The sequence below is a fragment of the Balaenoptera musculus genome, chromosome 8 (assembly GCF_009873245.2).
Source record: "Balaenoptera musculus isolate JJ_BM4_2016_0621 chromosome 8, mBalMus1.pri.v3, whole genome shotgun sequence".
NCBI lineage: Eukaryota > Metazoa > Chordata > Mammalia > Artiodactyla > Balaenopteridae > Balaenoptera > Balaenoptera musculus.
Window position 1 is genome coordinate 102084093 of NC_045792.1, and position 19061 is coordinate 102103153.

The 19061-nt window shown below is 57.0% G+C and overlaps 2 protein-coding genes across 4 annotated transcripts in view; one reads left to right on the forward strand and one right to left on the reverse strand.

Annotated features, from left to right (window-relative positions):
* The window catches only part of FLRT1 (fibronectin leucine rich transmembrane protein 1), a 77127-nt gene extending 69784 nt beyond the window's left edge, over positions 1–7343 (forward strand). The window contains exon 3 of the mRNA XM_036860421.1: positions 4399–7343. Within this exon, the coding sequence (XP_036716316.1) occupies positions 4448–6472 (2025 nt within the window). The 5' untranslated portion in view covers positions 4399–4447 and the 3' untranslated portion in view covers positions 6473–7343. The remainder of the gene's footprint in view (positions 1–4398) is intronic.
* The window catches only part of MACROD1 (mono-ADP ribosylhydrolase 1), a 153369-nt gene that overhangs the window by 105213 nt on the left and 29095 nt on the right, over positions 1–19061 (reverse strand). The gene's annotated exons all lie outside the window — the stretch shown is intronic.

Genomic DNA, 19061 nt, shown 5'->3' on the forward strand with positions numbered 1-19061 from the left:
AAGCTGAGGCCTGGGGGGTGAGCAGAAGCTGGCCTGGCAAAGCTTGAGTGGGGAAGGTGTGTTGATGTTCAAGAAGCAGGAACAGCACGTGCAAAGGCCCAGAGGCAGCACAAGGGAGAGCAGGCTTAGGGTCAGTGCTTCTACCCTAGCTTGGGGGGACAGGGCTGAGGAGGCACAGTTTGAGGTTGGGGAGACCCAGCATCACAGCAATGACAGGGAGTCTGCCAGGAAGCAGCTTGGCCTACAGCCTCCCAGTCGACCCTGGAGGCACAGCAGGGGCAGGGGAGTAAAGAAAGGGTCTCTGGATTGCAGAGGAAAGAGACAAGCAGTTAACACAGAGGCTAGACCGGTATGCCTGGAGCAGTCAGAGAATTACAGCAGCTTTTAAACCTCATGCACTTACGAGGGTGTACTTTGCAGGTTTTACCTCACTGAATGCTCAGTAGTGAGCTCCCCTCTAAGGGGAACTTGATGACTACATTCATAGATAAGGAAACTAAAGCTCAGAGAGGGCAAGTAATTTCCTCAAGATCTCACCGCCTGGAAGAGGGTGAGGCAGTACTCAAACCCAGGTGTCTCTGTCCTAGATGGCAGGAGCTAGCGACTGATAGAATATGCCAAGAATGACGCCCCAGGTCTCCTCTCGGCTAGTGGGGGTCTGGATACCTCTAGTCTGAGCCATCTCACTGCTCCTCTCCCCCACTTCCATTGCACACCAAGGATCCGGCTGTCAGTCATGGAGCTGGCAGGTCGTAACTCACAAAATGCTTAAGTCTAAGGGATTCTCACAACAATGAAAAGTGACCCCGTAAAAGACGGGCGATTTACCGGGTTTAATCTGATGGCCACATAAACCATCAAACACAAAACAAGGGAATAAAAGGGCCTCGTGGCACCCGGGCAATTAAAGGCTCCTCAGGCAAGGCACGCTGTCTTCCTCCCCACCCCAGGCCCCTCCCTGCCTTCCTGGAGCCAGGGCTCAGCATCGGGAGGCCTTGGGGAAGGGGGCGGCAGGGGAGACTCAGCCAAGATGGATGAGGGCCGCAGACAGGGGACGAGAAAGGCCTTGGGTTCCTGCCTCCCAAATGCTTCTTGGTTATCCATCAGGCATCTCTGAAAGGTGTAATTTAGACTCTATTATGATGCCGGGGCCTCTGGAGGCTGAGGGCTATGGCCATGAGCTGAGCGGGCACTGGGAACTGATGTTCATGCCAGAGAAGGCGGTCTGGCCTCGTCTTTGGCCTTAACAAGTCCGCCCCCTGCTCAGGGCACTGCTCCGGCATCTGTGCGCCCAGGGGCCAACAGCATCCCTTGTGCCAGGACTCAGAGGAGGGTGTGCGTCCTCTGGCCAGGTGCTGGGGGCCTGGGCAGAGGTGCTCCTGGGCTCAGACCTGACCCCTGAGACCGAGGCAAGGTGGCCTTGAGCAGGCCTGAGGCTTCCTGTCCCCAGGACCTGCCCTGGCCCTGCCTCTTTGCTCATAAGCATCTTGAGACAGGACCTCTAGGCTCCATAACCTTCATGGCTCTGGCTTTGTGCAGAGGAAGGGACAGATGTGCAGCTGGAAACCTGGGCTGGCTGTGACCTTGAACGGGCCCCTCACCTCTCTGAGCCTCAGGCTGCTCAACTGTAAAATGGGACCGAGGACCTGTGTGTATGTGACAGGTGGGTGCAGATACAAACATGTGCCTGTGAGGGCGTTGGGCAGGGCCTGGCCAGAGGGTTGCCCCTTATGCCTGGGTTTATCCCTGTCCAAACCCACTGAGAGCTGGGAACACATGTGAGGGAAGCAAAGACCAACTCCAAGTCCCAAGGGGCAGGGGTGTGAGTGGGGTCATGACCCATAGACTAAGGACAACCTCCAAAGAAGCATCAGGAGTAAGTAGGCAAATGTCCTCAGCCCCTCAGGCCAGCTGCGGCGGCTGGGAGGGGGCTTGAGCTGGCTTCAGAGGCCCAGAGTGTCAGTCACAGTCTCACCAGTCCCCCTTCCTCCCAGCTTCCCTCGGGACCTCATCCCCCTCTGGCTCCTTGCGCAGATCCCGTGCACCCCTCCCCCTCCCCCTCACTTGCTTCCAGCCAGGTGTCCTCGGCTGGCCCTCCACCTGCCTTCGGTCCACCTCATGGATAAAGCTTCATTCCGCTAACAGGCCCTGAGCAGAGTTAGTGCGTTAGCCACGGGCAAAGCCTGAGCTCCCTCCAGAAGGCCTTGGAGCTGCCGGCAGCCTGGGCAAAGGCCCCTGTAATGCAAATGGGGCAAGAGTTGAGGGGTTGGCAAGGAGCAGGGCAGAGGCATTCCCGCCTTGCCTGGCACCTCAGCCGGCTCCCTTCTGTCCTTGAGTGGTCACTGATGGCAAGCCACACCAGGCCTACACAGCCCACAGGCCCTGCCCTCGAGCACCCGAAATTCAGTCAGGGACCTTAAAACACTAGTCACTAAATAGTGCAACCCGCAGCCCACAGAGATGGGCACGAGATGCAGCACCACAAGCCTAGTGGTCAAGATCCTGGCTTAGGTTCTTCTTCACCACTTATCAAGTGGTCTCGAGCAAGTTAACACCTCCGAGTTTCAGTTTTTTCATCTGTTAAATGGGAATAAAAAGGGCACTGACCTGACATTCGCTGGGAGGATTAAATGACTTAAATATTCATAAAATTCTAGGTGAGACCTTTATTATAGTGTGAGCTACTATCCCATCAGAATAGAATCCCAAGTGGCTAGAACACAGGTTGGCACATGGTAGGTGCTCAATAAAGACATGTTGAATGGCTGGATGGACAGATGCATGGATGGATAAGTGAGTGGGTAGGTGGATGGATGGATGGATGGATGGGTGAGTGGGTGGATGGGTGAGTAGATGGATGGATAGATGGGTAAATAGGTGAGAGGGTGAATGGATGGATGGATGGATGAATGGATGATGGATGGATGGATGGATGGATGAGTGGGTAGATAGATGTATGGCTGGGTGGATGGATAGATGGATGGGTAAATAGGTGGACGGGTGGATAGGTGGGTGGATGGATGGACAGATGGATGGATGGAGCAGAGGGAAGCTCTATATGGCATGAGGAAGACCTAGCAGAGGAGGAGACGTTTGAGCATGGTCCTGAAGGGTGACGAGCAGTTTGCTAGACGGAGAGGAGCAGTCCAGGAATACAGAGGGACAGAAGGAAGAAGGGTTTGACATGGTTGAGAAATGGAGACACAGGGTCCCTGGGTCATGGGAGTGAGGGCCCCACCGTCTCATTCAGTGAGTGGCTCCCAATTCTGCTCTGCACACCAGGGCTGCCCTCCAGGCTGCGGCCTCAGCTCAGGCTCCCAGAGGCCATTGTGTCTCACACTGAAAAGTGTTTGTGAACCTGGAGTTATAAAGCAGACCTTTGCCGGCTGCATGAACACCACTTCCCCACTGAGGTTGAAAGATAATTTCTCTTTAATTGATTTTTTTACCACTATGAACAGTAACGTAATATGAGAAAAATCTACACTGCAATTTTTCCACTTGCGAAAACCAAAATTACACCTTGCAGACAATTCCCTCAGAGTGTGGACCCCTCCCTCCTTTTATTTGTTTCCTGTCTTTAAATGCAAGAAAACAGATATATATATTTTTCAAAATAGCTGAAAATTTCGTGATTTAGGAAGGGGGCAAAGTATGGAATAAGTTCTCACGTTACGTGGAACACAGTAGGAAGGGCACCGCTGATAGAAAGAGATTTCTGTAAAGCCATGGGAAAGCAGTTCTGTTGACACCTCATTCTTCTGTCTATAAGATGCACAAGTGCAAACAGGACATGTTGTTTTAACACCAGACAATGAAGCGCCCCACTTTCCCCTGCTCGCCAGTGAGGACGCTGGCAGATTCTTTCTGCAGGTTCTAGTGACGCCCCTCCCCCACCTTGAGCTCACAGGCCTCGCAGAAACAAGCTTTCCCTTCAGTCCCTGGTTCCGAGCCGGAGAGGGATACGAGATCCCTGTTCCAATGAGAAATGGTGGCTCTAAATCCATCCCATCAACATTGAGCAGCCACTTTCAGCATCAGCCATAAAGACTGGCTTAGTGGGGGATCTTGAAAGAAGAGACTGAAACTGCAGCCCGGCTCCCAGTAAATTAACGTCACGAGGCCCACGGCCACGGTCCAGGAGGGGCCAAGGCCACGTCTGTCTTGTTCACGGGCAGCATCTTTGCTCCCGCTGAGATTAACGGTAACCAATGTCATTAGAGGCTGACCTCAGCCCGAGCTATCACCTGTGATGTAAACTTGACATTTGGAAGGGCCACGGGGCATGCACCTCGAGGTCTGACCTCTGCCCCGTGGCCTCGACTGCAGCCACCCCTCAGCGGCAGGTGGGTGGACACCCGACTCGCTCTCACCGCACATGTCTTGTGCTCCTTGCAGGTGTAGAGGCTGCAAGTCAAGTGGGGCCCGGCTCCCCCAGCCGTCCACCATGGTGGTGGCACACCCCACAGCCACCGCCACCACCACGCCCACCGCCACCGTCACGGCCACCGTCGTGATGACCACAGCCACCATGGACCTGCGGGACTGGCTTTTCCTCTGCTATGGGCTCATCGCCTTCCTGACGGAGGTCATCGACAGCACCACGTGCCCCTCCGTGTGCCGCTGCGACAACGGCTTCATCTACTGCAACGACCGGGGGCTCACCTCCATCCCCGCCGACATCCCCGACGACGCCACCACCCTCTACCTGCAGAACAACCAGATCAACAATGCCGGCATCCCCCAGGACCTCAAGACCAAGGTCAACGTGCAGGTCATCTACCTATACGAGAACGACCTGGACGAGTTCCCTGTCAACCTGCCCCGCTCCCTGCGGGAGCTGCACCTGCAGGACAACAACGTGCGCACCATCGCCCGGGACTCGCTGGCCCGCATCCCGCTGCTGGAGAAGCTGCACCTGGATGACAACTCCGTGTCCACCGTCAGCATAGAGGAGGACGCCTTCGCCGACAGCAAGCAGCTCAAGCTGCTCTTCCTGAGCAGGAACCACCTGAGCAGCATCCCCTCGGGGCTGCCCCGCACGCTGGAGGAGCTGCGGCTGGATGACAACCGTATCTCCACCATCCCACTGCACGCCTTCAAGGGCCTCAGCAGCCTGCGGCGCCTGGTGCTAGACGGCAACCTGCTGGCCAACCAGCGCATCGCCGACGACACCTTCAGCCGCCTGCAGAACCTGACCGAGCTCTCGCTGGTGCGCAACTCGCTGGCCGCCCCGCCCCTCCACCTGCCCAGCGCCCGCCTGCAGAAGCTCTACCTGCAGGACAACGCCATCAGCCACGTGCCCTACAACACGCTGGCCGAGATGCGTGAGCTGCAGCGCCTGGACCTGTCCAACAACAACCTGACCACGCTGCCCCGCGGCCTGTTCGATGACCTGCAGAACCTGGCCCAGCTGCTGCTCCGGAACAACCCCTGGTTCTGCGGCTGTAACCTCCTGTGGCTGCGGGACTGGGTGAAGGCACGGGCGGCCGTGGTCAACGTGCGAGGCCTCATGTGCCAGGGCCCCGAGAAGGTCCGGGGCATGGCCATCAAGGACATCACCAGCGAGATGGACGAATGTTTCGAGGCGGGGGTGCAGGGCGGAGCGGCCAACGCCGCCGCCAAGACCACGGCCAGTGACCGCGCCTCCGCCACCACGCCCCAGGGCTCGCTCTTCACCCTCAAGGCTAAGAGGCCGGGGCTGCGCCTCCCTGACTCCAGCCTCGACTACCCCATGGCCACGGGCGACAGTGCCAAGACCCTGGTCATCCACGTGAAGCCCCTGACGGCGGACTCCATCCGCATCACGTGGAAGGCCACGCTCCCCGCCTCCTCCTTCCGGCTCAGCTGGCTGCGCCTGGGCCACAGCCCAGCCGTGGGCTCCATCACGGAGACTCTGGTGCAGGGGGACAAGACAGAGTACCTGCTGACGGCCCTGGAGCCCAAGTCCACCTATATCATCTGCATGGTCACCATGGAGACCGGCAACACCTATGTGGCCGACGAGACGCCCGTGTGCGCCAAGGCGGAGACGGCCGACAGCTACGGCCCCACCACCACACTCAACCAGGAGCAGAACGCCGACCCCATGGCGGGCCTGCCCCTGGCGGGCATCATCGGTGGCGCCGTGGCCCTCGTCTTCCTCTTCCTGGTCCTGGGGGCCATCTGCTGGTACGTGCACCGGGCCAGCGAGCTGCTGACCCGGGAGCGGGCCTACAACCGGGGCAACCGGAAAAAGGACGACTATATGGAGTCGGGGACCAAGAAGGATAACTCCATCCTGGAAATCCGCGGCCCCGGGCTGCAGATGCTGCCCATCAACCCTTACCACAGCAAAGAGGAATACGTGGTCCACACCATCTTCCCCTCCAACGGCAGCAGCCTCTGCAAGGGCACGCACACCATCGGCTACGGCACCACGCGGGGCTACCGGGACGGTGGCATCCCCGACATAGACTACTCCTACACATGATGCCAGCACCCGGCTCCTGCCTCCTCCTGGTGTGGCGACTGTGTGGCTTTGACCAGCCTGCTGCCATCTGACAGAACAAGGAAAAGAAATTCCACGATGACTTTCCCATCAGAAAGCAGAGTTTGGGGAGGGCTGACAATTTTGTAGAACACAACAGTGAAAAAAATAATTTTTTTTAAGGAATAGAAGGCAGGAGGGGGATTTGACATTGATGAAGACATAATTTATACCAAATTATGCCAGGTGGGGAGGAAAAGACTAAAAATAATATCGCAGGAAGGGTTGGGTCGGGGCTTTTATTTTTCCTGAACTGGAAAGATGCTACCTGTGCACCGTCTGTGTGTGCCTCATGCTCTGTGCAGGGCCGTCACAAAGGAGCCATTAGAGAAGCAGCCAACACGCGCAGCCCCCGTGCAGCTCTCACTGCCGGCTGCTCACTGGAGACGACATGATGGAAGGTTTTCAGGCTCCTCACAAAGGAGAGGGGAAGAAAAGATGTTTTGCTGTGGAGATATTGTCCTGAAATCTCTTCCCTGGTTCTTTCCATGCCATTTCCCTTACAGATTTGCAGAAATAGCGCGTCTTTCACTGCATTCTTTGAACAACGATGTAGTTGATTAAAAAACAAACTTTCTTTTTCCTATACTGAAGCCCTCCTCAATTCCATGCACCATAGTCCATGGAAGCACCATGGAAGCTGTGGCTTTTCCAGGGCTTGGAGGTGCATCTATCTACCTGTTTATCTTTATGTCGTGTCTCTATCTATAGATGGGTAGATAGAGCCACATATACAGCCCTTACCGTACTTCTTGGGTCAGTTCGTACAATTTCTTGAGACAATAGAGTCACGAAAATGTTGCTTTCTCCTAGAAATCATTGAGTAAGTAGACAAAGTGTGTTGGGGATGGGAGTGGGGTGGGGGATAACGCTGTTCCTAAGGGCGGAGGCATGTCTGTCCTGGCTGGGTGGCTGGGGAGACCCTGGGCAAGGGGTGTTTTCAGTTCAGTCAGTCCTATCTCAGGTTGGCCAGAGCTGGGCCAAGCTCCTTTCTGATATAGAGAAGAGCTTTCTTTGACTTCCAGTGTCCTCATCTCTCTCCCCCTACACCCCCACAGATGCAATCACCTCAACAGCTACTTCCTGAGCATTTACTCTGTGCAATGTGCTTCCTCCAGAGACAGGTAATTGGTGCAGAGACTTTTTTTTTTTTTTTTTTTTAAATATCAGCTGATTAGACCTAATGGTTTCCATGGCTGCTCAAACAAAGCCCGGAAAAAGACATGAAAATTCTCAGAAAAGCCCTAGGAGACAGCACGCCCCCCAACCCCAGAATGCAGAACACCCCACTGTGCCCACCCCTGGGATGCTGCTCTGAAGAGGAAAGACCAGATCCCTCTAAAAACGCCAGCCTCCAAACGGGTAGTGACTGGAGCCCTCAGAAGAGTTAAGATTTTTTTTTTTCCTCCCTCTGGAATCAATGTTGCCATCATTTATCAACTGACAGTGCTGTTTGGCGAGCCATGAGATTAAAACGATGATGAAATAATGACAGCAAATCTGGAAAGAAGAGAGGAGTGGTGCCTGGGGTTCTGATATCTCCCACATTCCAGCACTCGGGGAACTCGGGTCACCATCTGTCAAGGTGCCAGTTGTCCTGTGCCCAGGAAGGGCGATGTCAAAGGAGAGATGCTGTTCTGAGGGCAGGGAGGATGAGAGGGGTCCAGCTCCTGGCCGTGGTGTTTTCAAAAGGCCTTGACTGCTTTGACAAAAGCCAAAGACAGGAAGAGAAAGATGAACGGCAGTCACAGGGCTGCTGTGACAGGCCCGGGGTCCAGACATTTGCTGGACCTGAAAAGATGCTGCTGGCCCCTCAGGGAAGAGGCTGGGCTTGAAAGAAATGGACACAACAACCACGTGAGCGAGGTGGAGAAGAGGCGCGGCTCTCATTGCCAGGCTGGATGGATGGTCTCACCAAGGGAGGAACCCCAATCCCCAGCTCCAGGGAGAGGCCGAGGGTCATGGACACATTTCATTCTAGACTCAAGCTTTTTCTCTTTTCCCACCTGAAGCATTTTCTCATACAATGAGGTCAGGAGAGAAATGTTTCCAAGGCTGGGACCATGTTTCCAAGGCTGGGACCGTGTAAAGGTCACATCCGTGTAAAGTTCGCCCTCCCTTTGGCACCCCCCAGACACAGGCGCATTCCCCGCGGCTCAGGGAGGAGCAGAGGGGCCTCGCTAGCAGCATCCAGGAGGAGAGGGTGCACGAGGGTGTGGGGCACTGGCTGGGGGTCAGAAGTTCAAGGTCTCTGCTGGTTCTGAAATGCAGTTTCCTCCCCAAGGCACCACCCCTGTCTTTGGCCAGCGTTCCAGGAAAATCGGTCCCAGCCTCCCCACTTCCAACCCCCAACCCCTGCTGCCAACATGCTTGGTCCCCTGTTCTCACTCTTCATCCTCCTTTCTCTTCTCCCAGAGCCAGGCGGGAGGTCAGATCATCCCCTTAGAGGCTAAGAAGGCATTTGGGGAACAGCAGGTGGCCCTGTACAGGGAGGGCTACAGGGGAGACCTTGCAGCTCTGAGAGCCTGCCTGTGCCAGCAGCGCCCTCCAGGCCAGGCCTGGGTGATGAACTTTCCTGCCCCGTAGCACAAAGCAGGCCCAGGCAGGCCTGGGCCTGAGGACACATCAGTCTCCTGCTCCCCCCTCTTGCACTGATGGGGCTTGGGCCCCACCTCACACCAGGGGGAACCCGGGCCCTGCCTGCCTTGCTGCAGGTGTCCTCCTGCCAGCGTAAGTGCTGAAGACAGTGGAGACTCAGCCCAGCCAGGGCCCAGGGGCCCCCCCCCTCATCTTCTCTGCCCTCAGCATCCCAACATCTTTCCAGCATCCTTTCTAAGAACAAGCCTCCAAATGTCTGCTGTCTCATGGCCCCCCAAGCCAGGGATGGGGCCTGAAGACAGGTCCACTCTGAAACCCTATCCCTTCCTGGTCCAGGCCCTCTGAGCCAGCCATGCAACATAATGAGAAAGGATGTTCCAGGGCACCCAGCCTCCTCCACCCCCTAGAAGCACGTGAGGACACAGGGCTTGGGCCACCACTTCTGTCTAGAATCTCCCTCCTGTGGGCGGCCAACCTGACCCTTGCAGCCTCTAACTAGCCAGAACAACCTCACTGACCTCAGCGTTGATGAGTGTATTTTGTGGCATTTAAGGCAGGTTTCAAGTTAAAAAAAAAAAACTCATGACACTTCTTTGGTTAAGTGGTTTACCCTTTGTGGTAATTACATGTAGTGATTGGAATCTCTTTTCTATTACATGGCAATTTTCCTTTAAATTTCCCCTGAAAAAAAAAAAAAAAGGAAAGAAGGCAGCAGGGCCAGGCGAGTCATTTGCATTTTGCGAATGAGGCCTCTTGTAAGCTCAGCTCAGGCGTGGGGCCCAACGTATGGAATGCTTAAGAGATTACTAAGAATAAAATCTATTAATTAGTCATACTCAATTCCACAGACATGATGTGCATCAAAAGCTTCTTTTCTTCCCTTTTCTCCTTCCCTCTTCCTGCGGCCTCCCACAGAAGCCTCCATCTTCTCTAAATTGCCTCCTGCTTCCTGGACCACCTCCCATTAACATGGCGGCTGCATGGCTGACTAGGGGGCCTCTGGGGTTTGGGGGTCGGAGCTGGGGCACCGGCTCCTACCCACTCTGGGTGACGCTGGCAGGGGAGGTGACAGTGGCTGGGGGACCCAGGCTTCCCCACCCAAAGTCCAAAGCTTACGCCTGCCTGTGCCTCTTCCTTCCTCGATGGGCACCGGGCCTCCTCCCCGCTCCCCTAGGGGTCAAGGGAAGCCCACCAGCCCCAGCAAAGAGTAGAGTGCGAAAGGTCAGGGAGAGCTTCCAGGGAGATGCAGGGAAAGCAGGTTTTGCGAATCCACAGCCTCTGCCTCTGTTTCCCCTTCTGTAATGTAGGGGTGGGCTGAGGCTGGGTCTAGCTTCACCCAGAAAAGATGGGGGCTCCAGAAGCCACATGGGGGCTCCCCACCATCTGCTGATTCTGGAAGGTTCTGGTTGGCCCAAGGCAGGTGACGGAGGCCCAGAGTGAGAGTGACAGGCCAGGTGAGGGATCCTGGGGGTCTGAGGGGGCTGACTGGGCAACGTGCCAGGACTGCATCTGAGCCTCCCTCCTTCACCCCCTCAGAGCTGTGGAGCAAGGGGAGGATACCGCCACCCCCCTCCAATGGCAGCTCAAGTCCCAAAGCCAACCCACTCCAGAAATCTGCTTCCTGCTGAACGTGCCAGGGAGGACGGGGCTTCTGAGCCTCGCACTTATGAAAAATACAACAAGGAAAATTGGATGCGGCAGACAGGGAGCAATGGAGTTGGGAAGGCAACCAGGAGGGAGCTGGGGCATTTTCTGGAAGGAGGGGCCTCGGGGCGCATGGCAGCCTGAGTCCCAAGGGCCAGACCACACTCTCAGGGCCAGGGCTCAGGCGGGGTCAGCTGGGGGTGTCCCCTGCGCCCATGTCCCCCATCACTCAGATCAGTGCAGGTGACAGGCAGCGGATGCCTGGCTCTGGATCTGCGCCAGGGTGAATGCTAACAAGCAATTCACAGCCCTGCACAGGCCTTCTAGAATGCAGACAGAGGAGGCATCTTTTTTCTTAAGGAGGGATAAAAAGGCTCAAAAATGAAAATCATTACCGTTTACAAGCAAGCGAGTCTGCTAAATTGATTAGGAGAGATTAAACTCCTTGGAGGTGAAAGGAAAAGGGGATTTTTCGCATTTTTTGAACCTGCCCCCAGTGGCCAAAGGCAAAGCAGGGATTTTTCTGGGCCTGGCTGGTGGGGAGCTGGGGTCTCTGAAGGCTGACACCACGCGTGCCCCAGCGCTGGCTCCGGATATGTTGGTTGGACAGAGCCTGGGCTCGAGCTCGGGGTGGGGCGGGCGGGGAAGCAGTCCTGCCTCCATTGAGTGCCGTGCGCAGCCCCTGGGACGAGGTGGGGGGGTTACGTGGCCCACACAGGTCACTCAGAAGCTGCCCTGGCCCCCAGGCAGAGACTCTGCCCCTGCCCTCCAGATTCCATCTGCCTTCGGGGTGAAAAGCTGGGGGAAGTGGCCGGGCTAGTCCCTTCCTGAGTAGGACTCTAAAGCCACGAGTCCTTCTGCTTCCTTTCTGTTCCAGGGTGGGTCTGTCTCTGATCCATTCCCTGCAGCCAGTGAAAGGGAAATGGGGCCAACGGTAAAGGGAAAACTGAAGTCAGGGAAGAGAAATCTGGCCCAGCAAAAAGAATCAGGCAGTGAGCTCTTTGTCACTGGCCGCATTCAAGCACTTGATGGGGAGGTGGCAGATATTTTCCTGCCTAAGCCAAGGCCTGGTTCTTTGAGAAGATCCTGGTTCCCACTATCACTTTTCCGTCCCTGAGGACCCTTTAAGGAAGATATGGAGAGATTGCTCAAAACGACCAGTGTCCCCTAAAAATCGCAGGTCAGGGCTATCTCACAGCCAGGCCACCCAGCCCAGTCAAAGAATCGGTTTTGCCACCAGACAGCCTGCAAAATCCCCATCCTCAGTGTCTAAGGGGCACCGGGAGAGGAAGTGCAGACATGCGCCGCCCCATCTAGGAGTCTGGACAGGCAGGGAGCACAGAGGGTGACCCACCACCCGCGCTGGCTCTCTTGGGGCCGCTAGGGGGCCACCTCCCAGGCACTGCAGCTCCCCGTCCCAGGCTGCCTCCTGGCCATCCTCGGTGCCAGGACCCGCGCCCCCCTGAGTTCCCACCACCATCCCACTGGCTGTTCTCCCAACAGCAGGCTCACGGCTGCCGGCTCAGTGCACCCGTCCCAGCCAGGTTGACGGCAGCCTGGGGCACTTTTCACTCTACATTTTTAAGCATTTACCATTTCTTTTGAAATGTTCCAAGTAGTTGCCTGAAATATCCACATTTGCTTCTTTAAAGACACTCAAGAAGATTCCCTTGGCTCTTCATTCTCCCTCCCTTTACTTCCTCCCTCCCTTTGCATTTTTAACACACTGTTTTTCTCTAGTTTTGGAAATTCTATTATCACTGGGGTCAGGCCCATTTTTCTCACGTTAATATGATTTCCAGGATTGCCCAAGACCCCACCCCACCTCCCATGCTGCAGGGGCAAAGCCCACCTTTCCCCATGTCTCCCCTGGGGACATCATTCCCCGGGGCAGATCTTCAGCCGGTGGGTGGGCAGCTGCTGCCTTGCTCCCCACTGGAGAGGCCGGCAGGCCAGGGGCTTTTTGAGACCACTGTCACTGCCCCTCCCACTTGTGCTGGGAGGGCAGTGTGGGCATACTGAGGGCACAGGGGGTCCTGTGGGGGGCTGACCCAGCCCCCACTTCCTGGCAAAGCCAGTCCCTGAGGCACTGTGGCCATCGGAGCTACCACGGTGCCATGGCCCCTGTCCTTTCCACTCCCACCCATGCTGCCCCCCACCTGAAGGCCCAAAAGTCCAAGCCCGGAGAGTCCTTGCAGGAACATCTTTGCTGTCACCGCCCTTAAATCTCTTTTACAGCAGTCAGGGTTGACGGCCACTCGGGCAAGATGCCAGGTCCCTGCGCTCCTCCGCGCTGGGTCACTGAGGCCCAGCACAGGGCACGGCACACAGGGGTGCCACTCATCTCTTCCTCCCTCCTTGCTTGTCCCTGGGGCTCAGTGCAAAGGGCCCAGGCGGGTGTGTTGGCAGTGGCCTTCCTCTCATCCTGCACCCACCCCGCTGGCAGCCTGGCCCCAGGAGGGGCTCCTTCTCCCTGAAGCATCTCACTCCACCCTCCCTCGGACCCGCGATCACCAGCTCTGAGCCTGATGGGGAAATCCAGCCACTTGGCGAGATCTGGCCGCCAGCCGGGGTGACCCGGTTCCCCCTCTCCGAGCCAAGCCTCAGGTGGGTGACGAGGGGGGCAGAGAGTTGGGTGCCCCCCCCCGGTGTCTGACGCTTCTGTCAAGAGTCCCCGCACCCGAGCCGCCCACCTGGAAGAACTAACAGGCTTTCTCCTCAAGACGGAGGGAAACAAATGCAACACGAGCCAACGATCAAAGCCACAGCAGACACGGGACTGCCACTTGCTCATCTCCCAGGAGCCAATGTCCAGGGCGCCTCTCACCTGCCCTGTGCAAAGGACATGCTTGCAGAGGGTCCCAGAAACCACCCACCTCTGGCTGGTCCCGTTTTCAGAAGGTTCTGTGTACCCAGGAGGAAGACACACAAAACTCTGAAACTTGCTTAGATATTTTTACCCGACCCAGAACACCACCTGCCTGCAGGCCAGCGGCCTCAGCTGAGATGCCCACCTGGCATCCAGCTCCTGAAGAGATGCTGAGAGCCGTGGGGAGGAAGCAGAAGCGCCCAGTGTTTAGAGGTCTGCCATCTGAGAGGGAGAGAAGCGGGGAGATGGGGTTGAAGGTTGAGGACAGACAGCTGCAGGGCTGAGAGCCAGAGAGACAGTGCAGTTGTGCGCCTCTGCTGGCTGGAGCGGACGCCCCCTAATTATGAATGTCACAAGGCGGGTGTGAACGGAGAGGCAAAGGAGAAAAGTAAACTAGAAGAAACCCCACGCATAGGCCCTGTGGAGCAAATGTTTTTAACAGCCACCAACAGCAATTCCCCTTCCCAGTGTTCAGAGGTTACTGTATCTGGTGAGGTGTGGAGTGCTAAAGCGCTCGCTCGGGGGCCACCCAGCGCTGTATCAGCAGAATCCATCCCTGGCGCCTGGGGAGGAAGAGAGCAGGGAGGGGTCCTTAGCCAGACCCTGGTGAATGCAGGGTCTGCTGCAGAAGGTGGATGCCCGGCCAGCCAATGGCATGGGGAGGACGGGGCTGTGAACAAGGTCCCTTCTGCCAACTGAGGGACCCCTGCTAGGGGCACCCCTGGCTTTCCTTGAGCCCCTGCTCTTTCCTACCTGCAGAATCAGCCCAGTGGGGCCATCTGGCCACCTGCTCCTTGTCTTCTTCCTTTTTCTCTGAAGGGCAAAGCAATCTCGGGGGTCTGAGTGACGGGACCAGTCCTGCTGCTGCCTGCTGCCATCTGACACCTGGCTGGCTGACTTGGCCTGGCCCCGGGCCCACCTGCTTCCCTCCCAACCTCGCCACCAGACACGCAAACACCCACCACGACAACAACACAAGCCAAAGTGCACTGCGAACCGCCCTTGGGCCTCCTTCTTGTAGGTGCCTTGAAACTTCAGTGTTGAGATGAATGTGATGAACTATTTGGTCCTATTTTCTGTTTGTCTGTTTTCATATAAAATGTCCAAGTCCACTTTCCTTGTCCTTTCTTGAAATAAATAGAAAGATTTAACTTTTACTGTCCTCTCGGCTGCTGACTCTCAGCTCGGCGGCCCAGCGTGCCAGGGGCCGGTGTCTGTCACCCACGTGGTCTCGGCTGCCCACACCCCCTCCCCAGGCTTCGCCCCGAGGGTCAGCCCCGCTGTCAGGGTCCACTGGCACAGAGGTGGTGGCCGGGAGGGATGGAAGCTCTGGGTTAGTATATTCCCTGGGCACCATGGGAACCAAAATAATGATTCTGTTGCAGGATGGAGAAGGGACTTCTGGCCCCATCCCGCGGGCCCCAGGGAAGGCGACTGCCAGCTAAAGGCAGACTCCAAGAGGGTTTCCATGTGGAGATGTATTAATCAGAGCCATGGATTATCTTGTAACAGGCTCCAGCAACCATGTGGGCACCCAGATAAGACTGGCACCATACGGGTGCTGGGGACACGGCTCTTCCTCCGCTTGCCTGGGTCCCGCCACCTCTGACACCCCTCATCCCCTAGACGCACCCACCACATTCACAACTCTCCAGGCCTAGCCTGATATCTCACACTCCAAAGAGGGGGAAAAGGAAAAAAACTTATTTTCCGTGAGAACAATAGCAGTTTCTGCTAAATTTAACATATAAAATAAGAGCTCATTACTTCTGCCTTAGATCTGATTTCACATCTGGATACGAGTTAATGAGCTTTTCCTTATATTCCAAGGAAGCAAAGTTATTTCTGGATGTGCCTTGGTGGCAGGTGGCCTGGCTGGGGTGACACGGGGTGCTCTGACCCCACAGGTGCCCGTCGCCCCCCCATCCTCTTCTCTTGGTCCTCACTGCCGGCCCCCTGGAGGCAGGAGCAGCCCGGAGATCATTCCAAAGGGCGGCTCGCCACATAGGCTTCGGGGAAAGGACCGAGTCTGTTTCCCCAAACTCTTCCTAGGGCCCAGCGCACAGTGGGCGCTCAGGAGGGCTGCCTGCTCTTCCTCGCCTGACACTCACCTTTCTAGAACCTGATCAGCCAGCCAGTCAGTAGATATTTACTGAGGGCCTACTATGTGCTGGGGCTGGGGCTGGGGCACCCTTCCAGCCTCACGGAGGGGGAGGGAAGGATGCTCACGGACAAGATTGGGGTGGGGAGGCTCTCTGGGAGCCAGGTCTCCACTGAGGGTGTTTCCTCAGATGAGCAGGACTTGGAGAGCAAGGGAGAGGGCCTGCCAGAAGCTCTGAGGCAGGGGGCATGAAGGCGAGTCCGATTCTGTCCCCCTCTGGAAGACTCCGCTTCCCCCATAAGCACAGGACCCATCTGCTGGGCCCAACTCTGGCCACACCGAGTACAGTTCACTCCCCAAGCAGGCCCTGCCTACCCAAGCGGGCTCTGGGTCTGTGCTGACTTCTCCGCTGGGTGCCCTTGAGGGCCCTTGAAGGTTCAACCCAGGCATTGTCTCTGGAGAGGCTGCCCTCTCCGGGCCACACCTGCTGGTTCTCACCTGGACAGGTAACTGGTTCCAGCACCTCGCTCACTAGGGGCCCCTGGCCAGCAGGTCTTGCCTTCCACCCCTTCAGATCCCAGAGGGCACTGGCCTGGCACACAGGAGGCACCGGAAACGTGAATGGAGGGAGTGAGTCAATAAACACCAGCAAATCAATCAACCAACAGATCAATCTATCAATGCTGGGCCCAAGGAGGACGACTTTCCAAGAGCAGCAGCCCTGGCGTCCCAGTTGTGAGGCAGTCTCTACTTCTCCTCCCACCCCTCCCGGCAGGGGGAGCCTCGGACGGGGCTGACCCAGCTCACCTGACCCTCCACACACTGGCAGCAGCACCACAGACCAGGTGCCCCGGCCACTCTCTTCAAGCCGGAGCGGGGGGGCTGGCTTCCCAGACTGTGTTCCTGAGACCCTAGAGCTAACGGAAGTTCTGCCCAGGAAGGGTTCATGGTCACATGCGTTTGGGAACCACTGGATTAACGCCTGTCCTGGGGGCTCCTCGGGCAGGGCCTTGGAGTCCCTCAGAACTGGGTGAGACCCACAGGCTCCACCACCCACCCCCTGTGCCTCTGTAAAGCGTACGCATGATGACAGCTCGCTGCTCTCATTTTTCCCACCACGACAGCACCGACGCTGCTGACGTGTGCCGGGGCCTCCGTGAGAACGCTGCTTTCCCCGCCACTTGTCCGGGGAGTGCAGGCCCCATCCCTGGCGCCCCCGGGGTTTACCCAGCATCCCTGGCCCCCAGGTACAGGTGCTGAGCTGGCTGGCACTTCTCCCAAGGAGGCCCAGGTGTCTCCGCAACAGCAAAGTGCCCCCAGGTCTGCACAGAGGAGAGACGTCGGAACAGGGCCTGTTCTCCAAACCACCCCGACCACACCCAAGGTCTGCGGCCTGCTCCCGAAACCTGCTAGACGGGCTCTCAGGCTGACCCGAGCTTTCGGCTTCTGGAGAACAGGGGTGGGGACGAGGGCACCTTAGGTTTTAATAAGTGGCCCGGAGGGGCTGGAGGCCCAGACAGGGTTGGGCCCCACAGGAGGAAATCACCAGGAACCATGGGGGAGGTTCCAGGACCTGTATTTCAGGTCAATGGAAAGAAGACCCTCCAAACATAACTGACCCTTTCTGAAGAGGAGGAGGTGGTCTGAGCGGTAGTGAGGCCCATCCTCACAGGAGAGCAAGCAGAGCTGGCCGGCCCCTCAAGGGGGTGCAAGTTCTGGGTGGTGGAGGCAACAGGCTGACAATGAAGGGCCCCTGTCTCCCTATCACGTCTTCAGATGGACCCTGGGAGACAGGGAGGTCTCCCCACAAACCCGGGACTTCTCCTGCTGTGGCCTCCTCTCCAGCCAAGCAGTTTCCAGCCCTTCCCTTCCCAAAGAAATCTCAGGACCCACATATTGCTGAGGTTACGGATATGTATGGGGCAAGTCCCCTGAATAGCTGCTCAGCAGACAAGGGGCACGCCAAAGTCCAGCGCCCCTGCTTCATGTGTCCAACTCCTCCTGTTCGGTCAGGCTCAGGACTGAAAGTTCCAGTTCAAGTGGGATGAAGAGTGGGTGGCCGCCATCCCCATCCCTGGACGCTGCTCTTACCTGGCTATCACCAGGTTCCAGAAGCTTCCCTCCTCCTGCCCCCACTTCCTAGGAGGGGTCCCTGCCCTCATCAAGCATCCTGAAGAAGCGACCAAACCCGGGAAGGGTCTAACACCCCAAATCCCACCTCACACCCAAATTCCGAGGCCAGCTCTTAGCACCCTGCATACAAAGCCCTGGTCGGATCTGAGGTCCCCAGCCAGCCCCAAAATGCTGCCTCAGAAGGGCTGGGTGGGGACTTCCCTGGTGGCGCTCCCGATGCAGGGGGCCAGGATTCGATCCCTGGTCGGGACACTAGATCCCACAGGCATGCCGCAACTAAGAGTTCGCATGCCACAACTAAGGAGCTGGCGAGCCGCAACTAAGGAGCCCGCCTGCCACAACTAAGACCCAGTGCAACCAAATAAATTAAAAAAAAAAAAAGAAGGGCTGGGTGGAGCTTGCTCATCACTCTCAGATGCCCCCAGCCCACCTGCTGGATGCCTCCCCTCCCCTCCTCCACACCCCTCGGCCTCTTGTCAGCACCTGCTTCTGCACGGCCTGCCGCCCCCAGGTCCGGTACCGACACCTCCAAGGGACCCTCTCCTCCCGAGGCAGAGGAAGTAGGATCCCTCGAGCCGTTAACTGACAGCACAAGTGAAAACCCGGCACTCCCGCCTCGGAGACTTACAGAGGAAGTGAAATCTTATTTGCACTGCTGCCAAGCCTGGGACGCGATGAAATGATGCCTCGGGGAGAGACCAGACGGCTCCCCGTGGAAGCCGCGGCATCGGAGTTGGACTTATTAAAAGCCACAGTGGCCACATTTCAACCTGTTTCAGGTGTTAAGTAATTTACCGCCACCCAGAATTCAGTGGCAGGTTTTTATCATTTTTATTTCCGTGATGCAGGCCCGAGGTCCCTGCACAGGGAACTGTGGGTCTAAATGCTCCCTGCACCCCCAGGACTGCGATGAAAATGAGGGAGCAGGGGCCTGGGAGGGGGTGAGGGTGGAGGCTGGCGTGGCAGCAGATGCCCCGATTCTCTCCCGGGTTACACCAGGCTTGGCTCAGCGTGACAAGGAGGACCGGCTCTAAGATCCCCCCGGACCCCACATTTAGGGGCTCAGGGATTCCCCAAAGACCCTGCGGGTGTTTTCTGAAGGCAGCAATAGTGTAAGCTCTGTGAGAGCAGAGGCTACCTCTTTCAGGACCTGTCCACCAACCACACAATCAACAAGTCTTTATTGA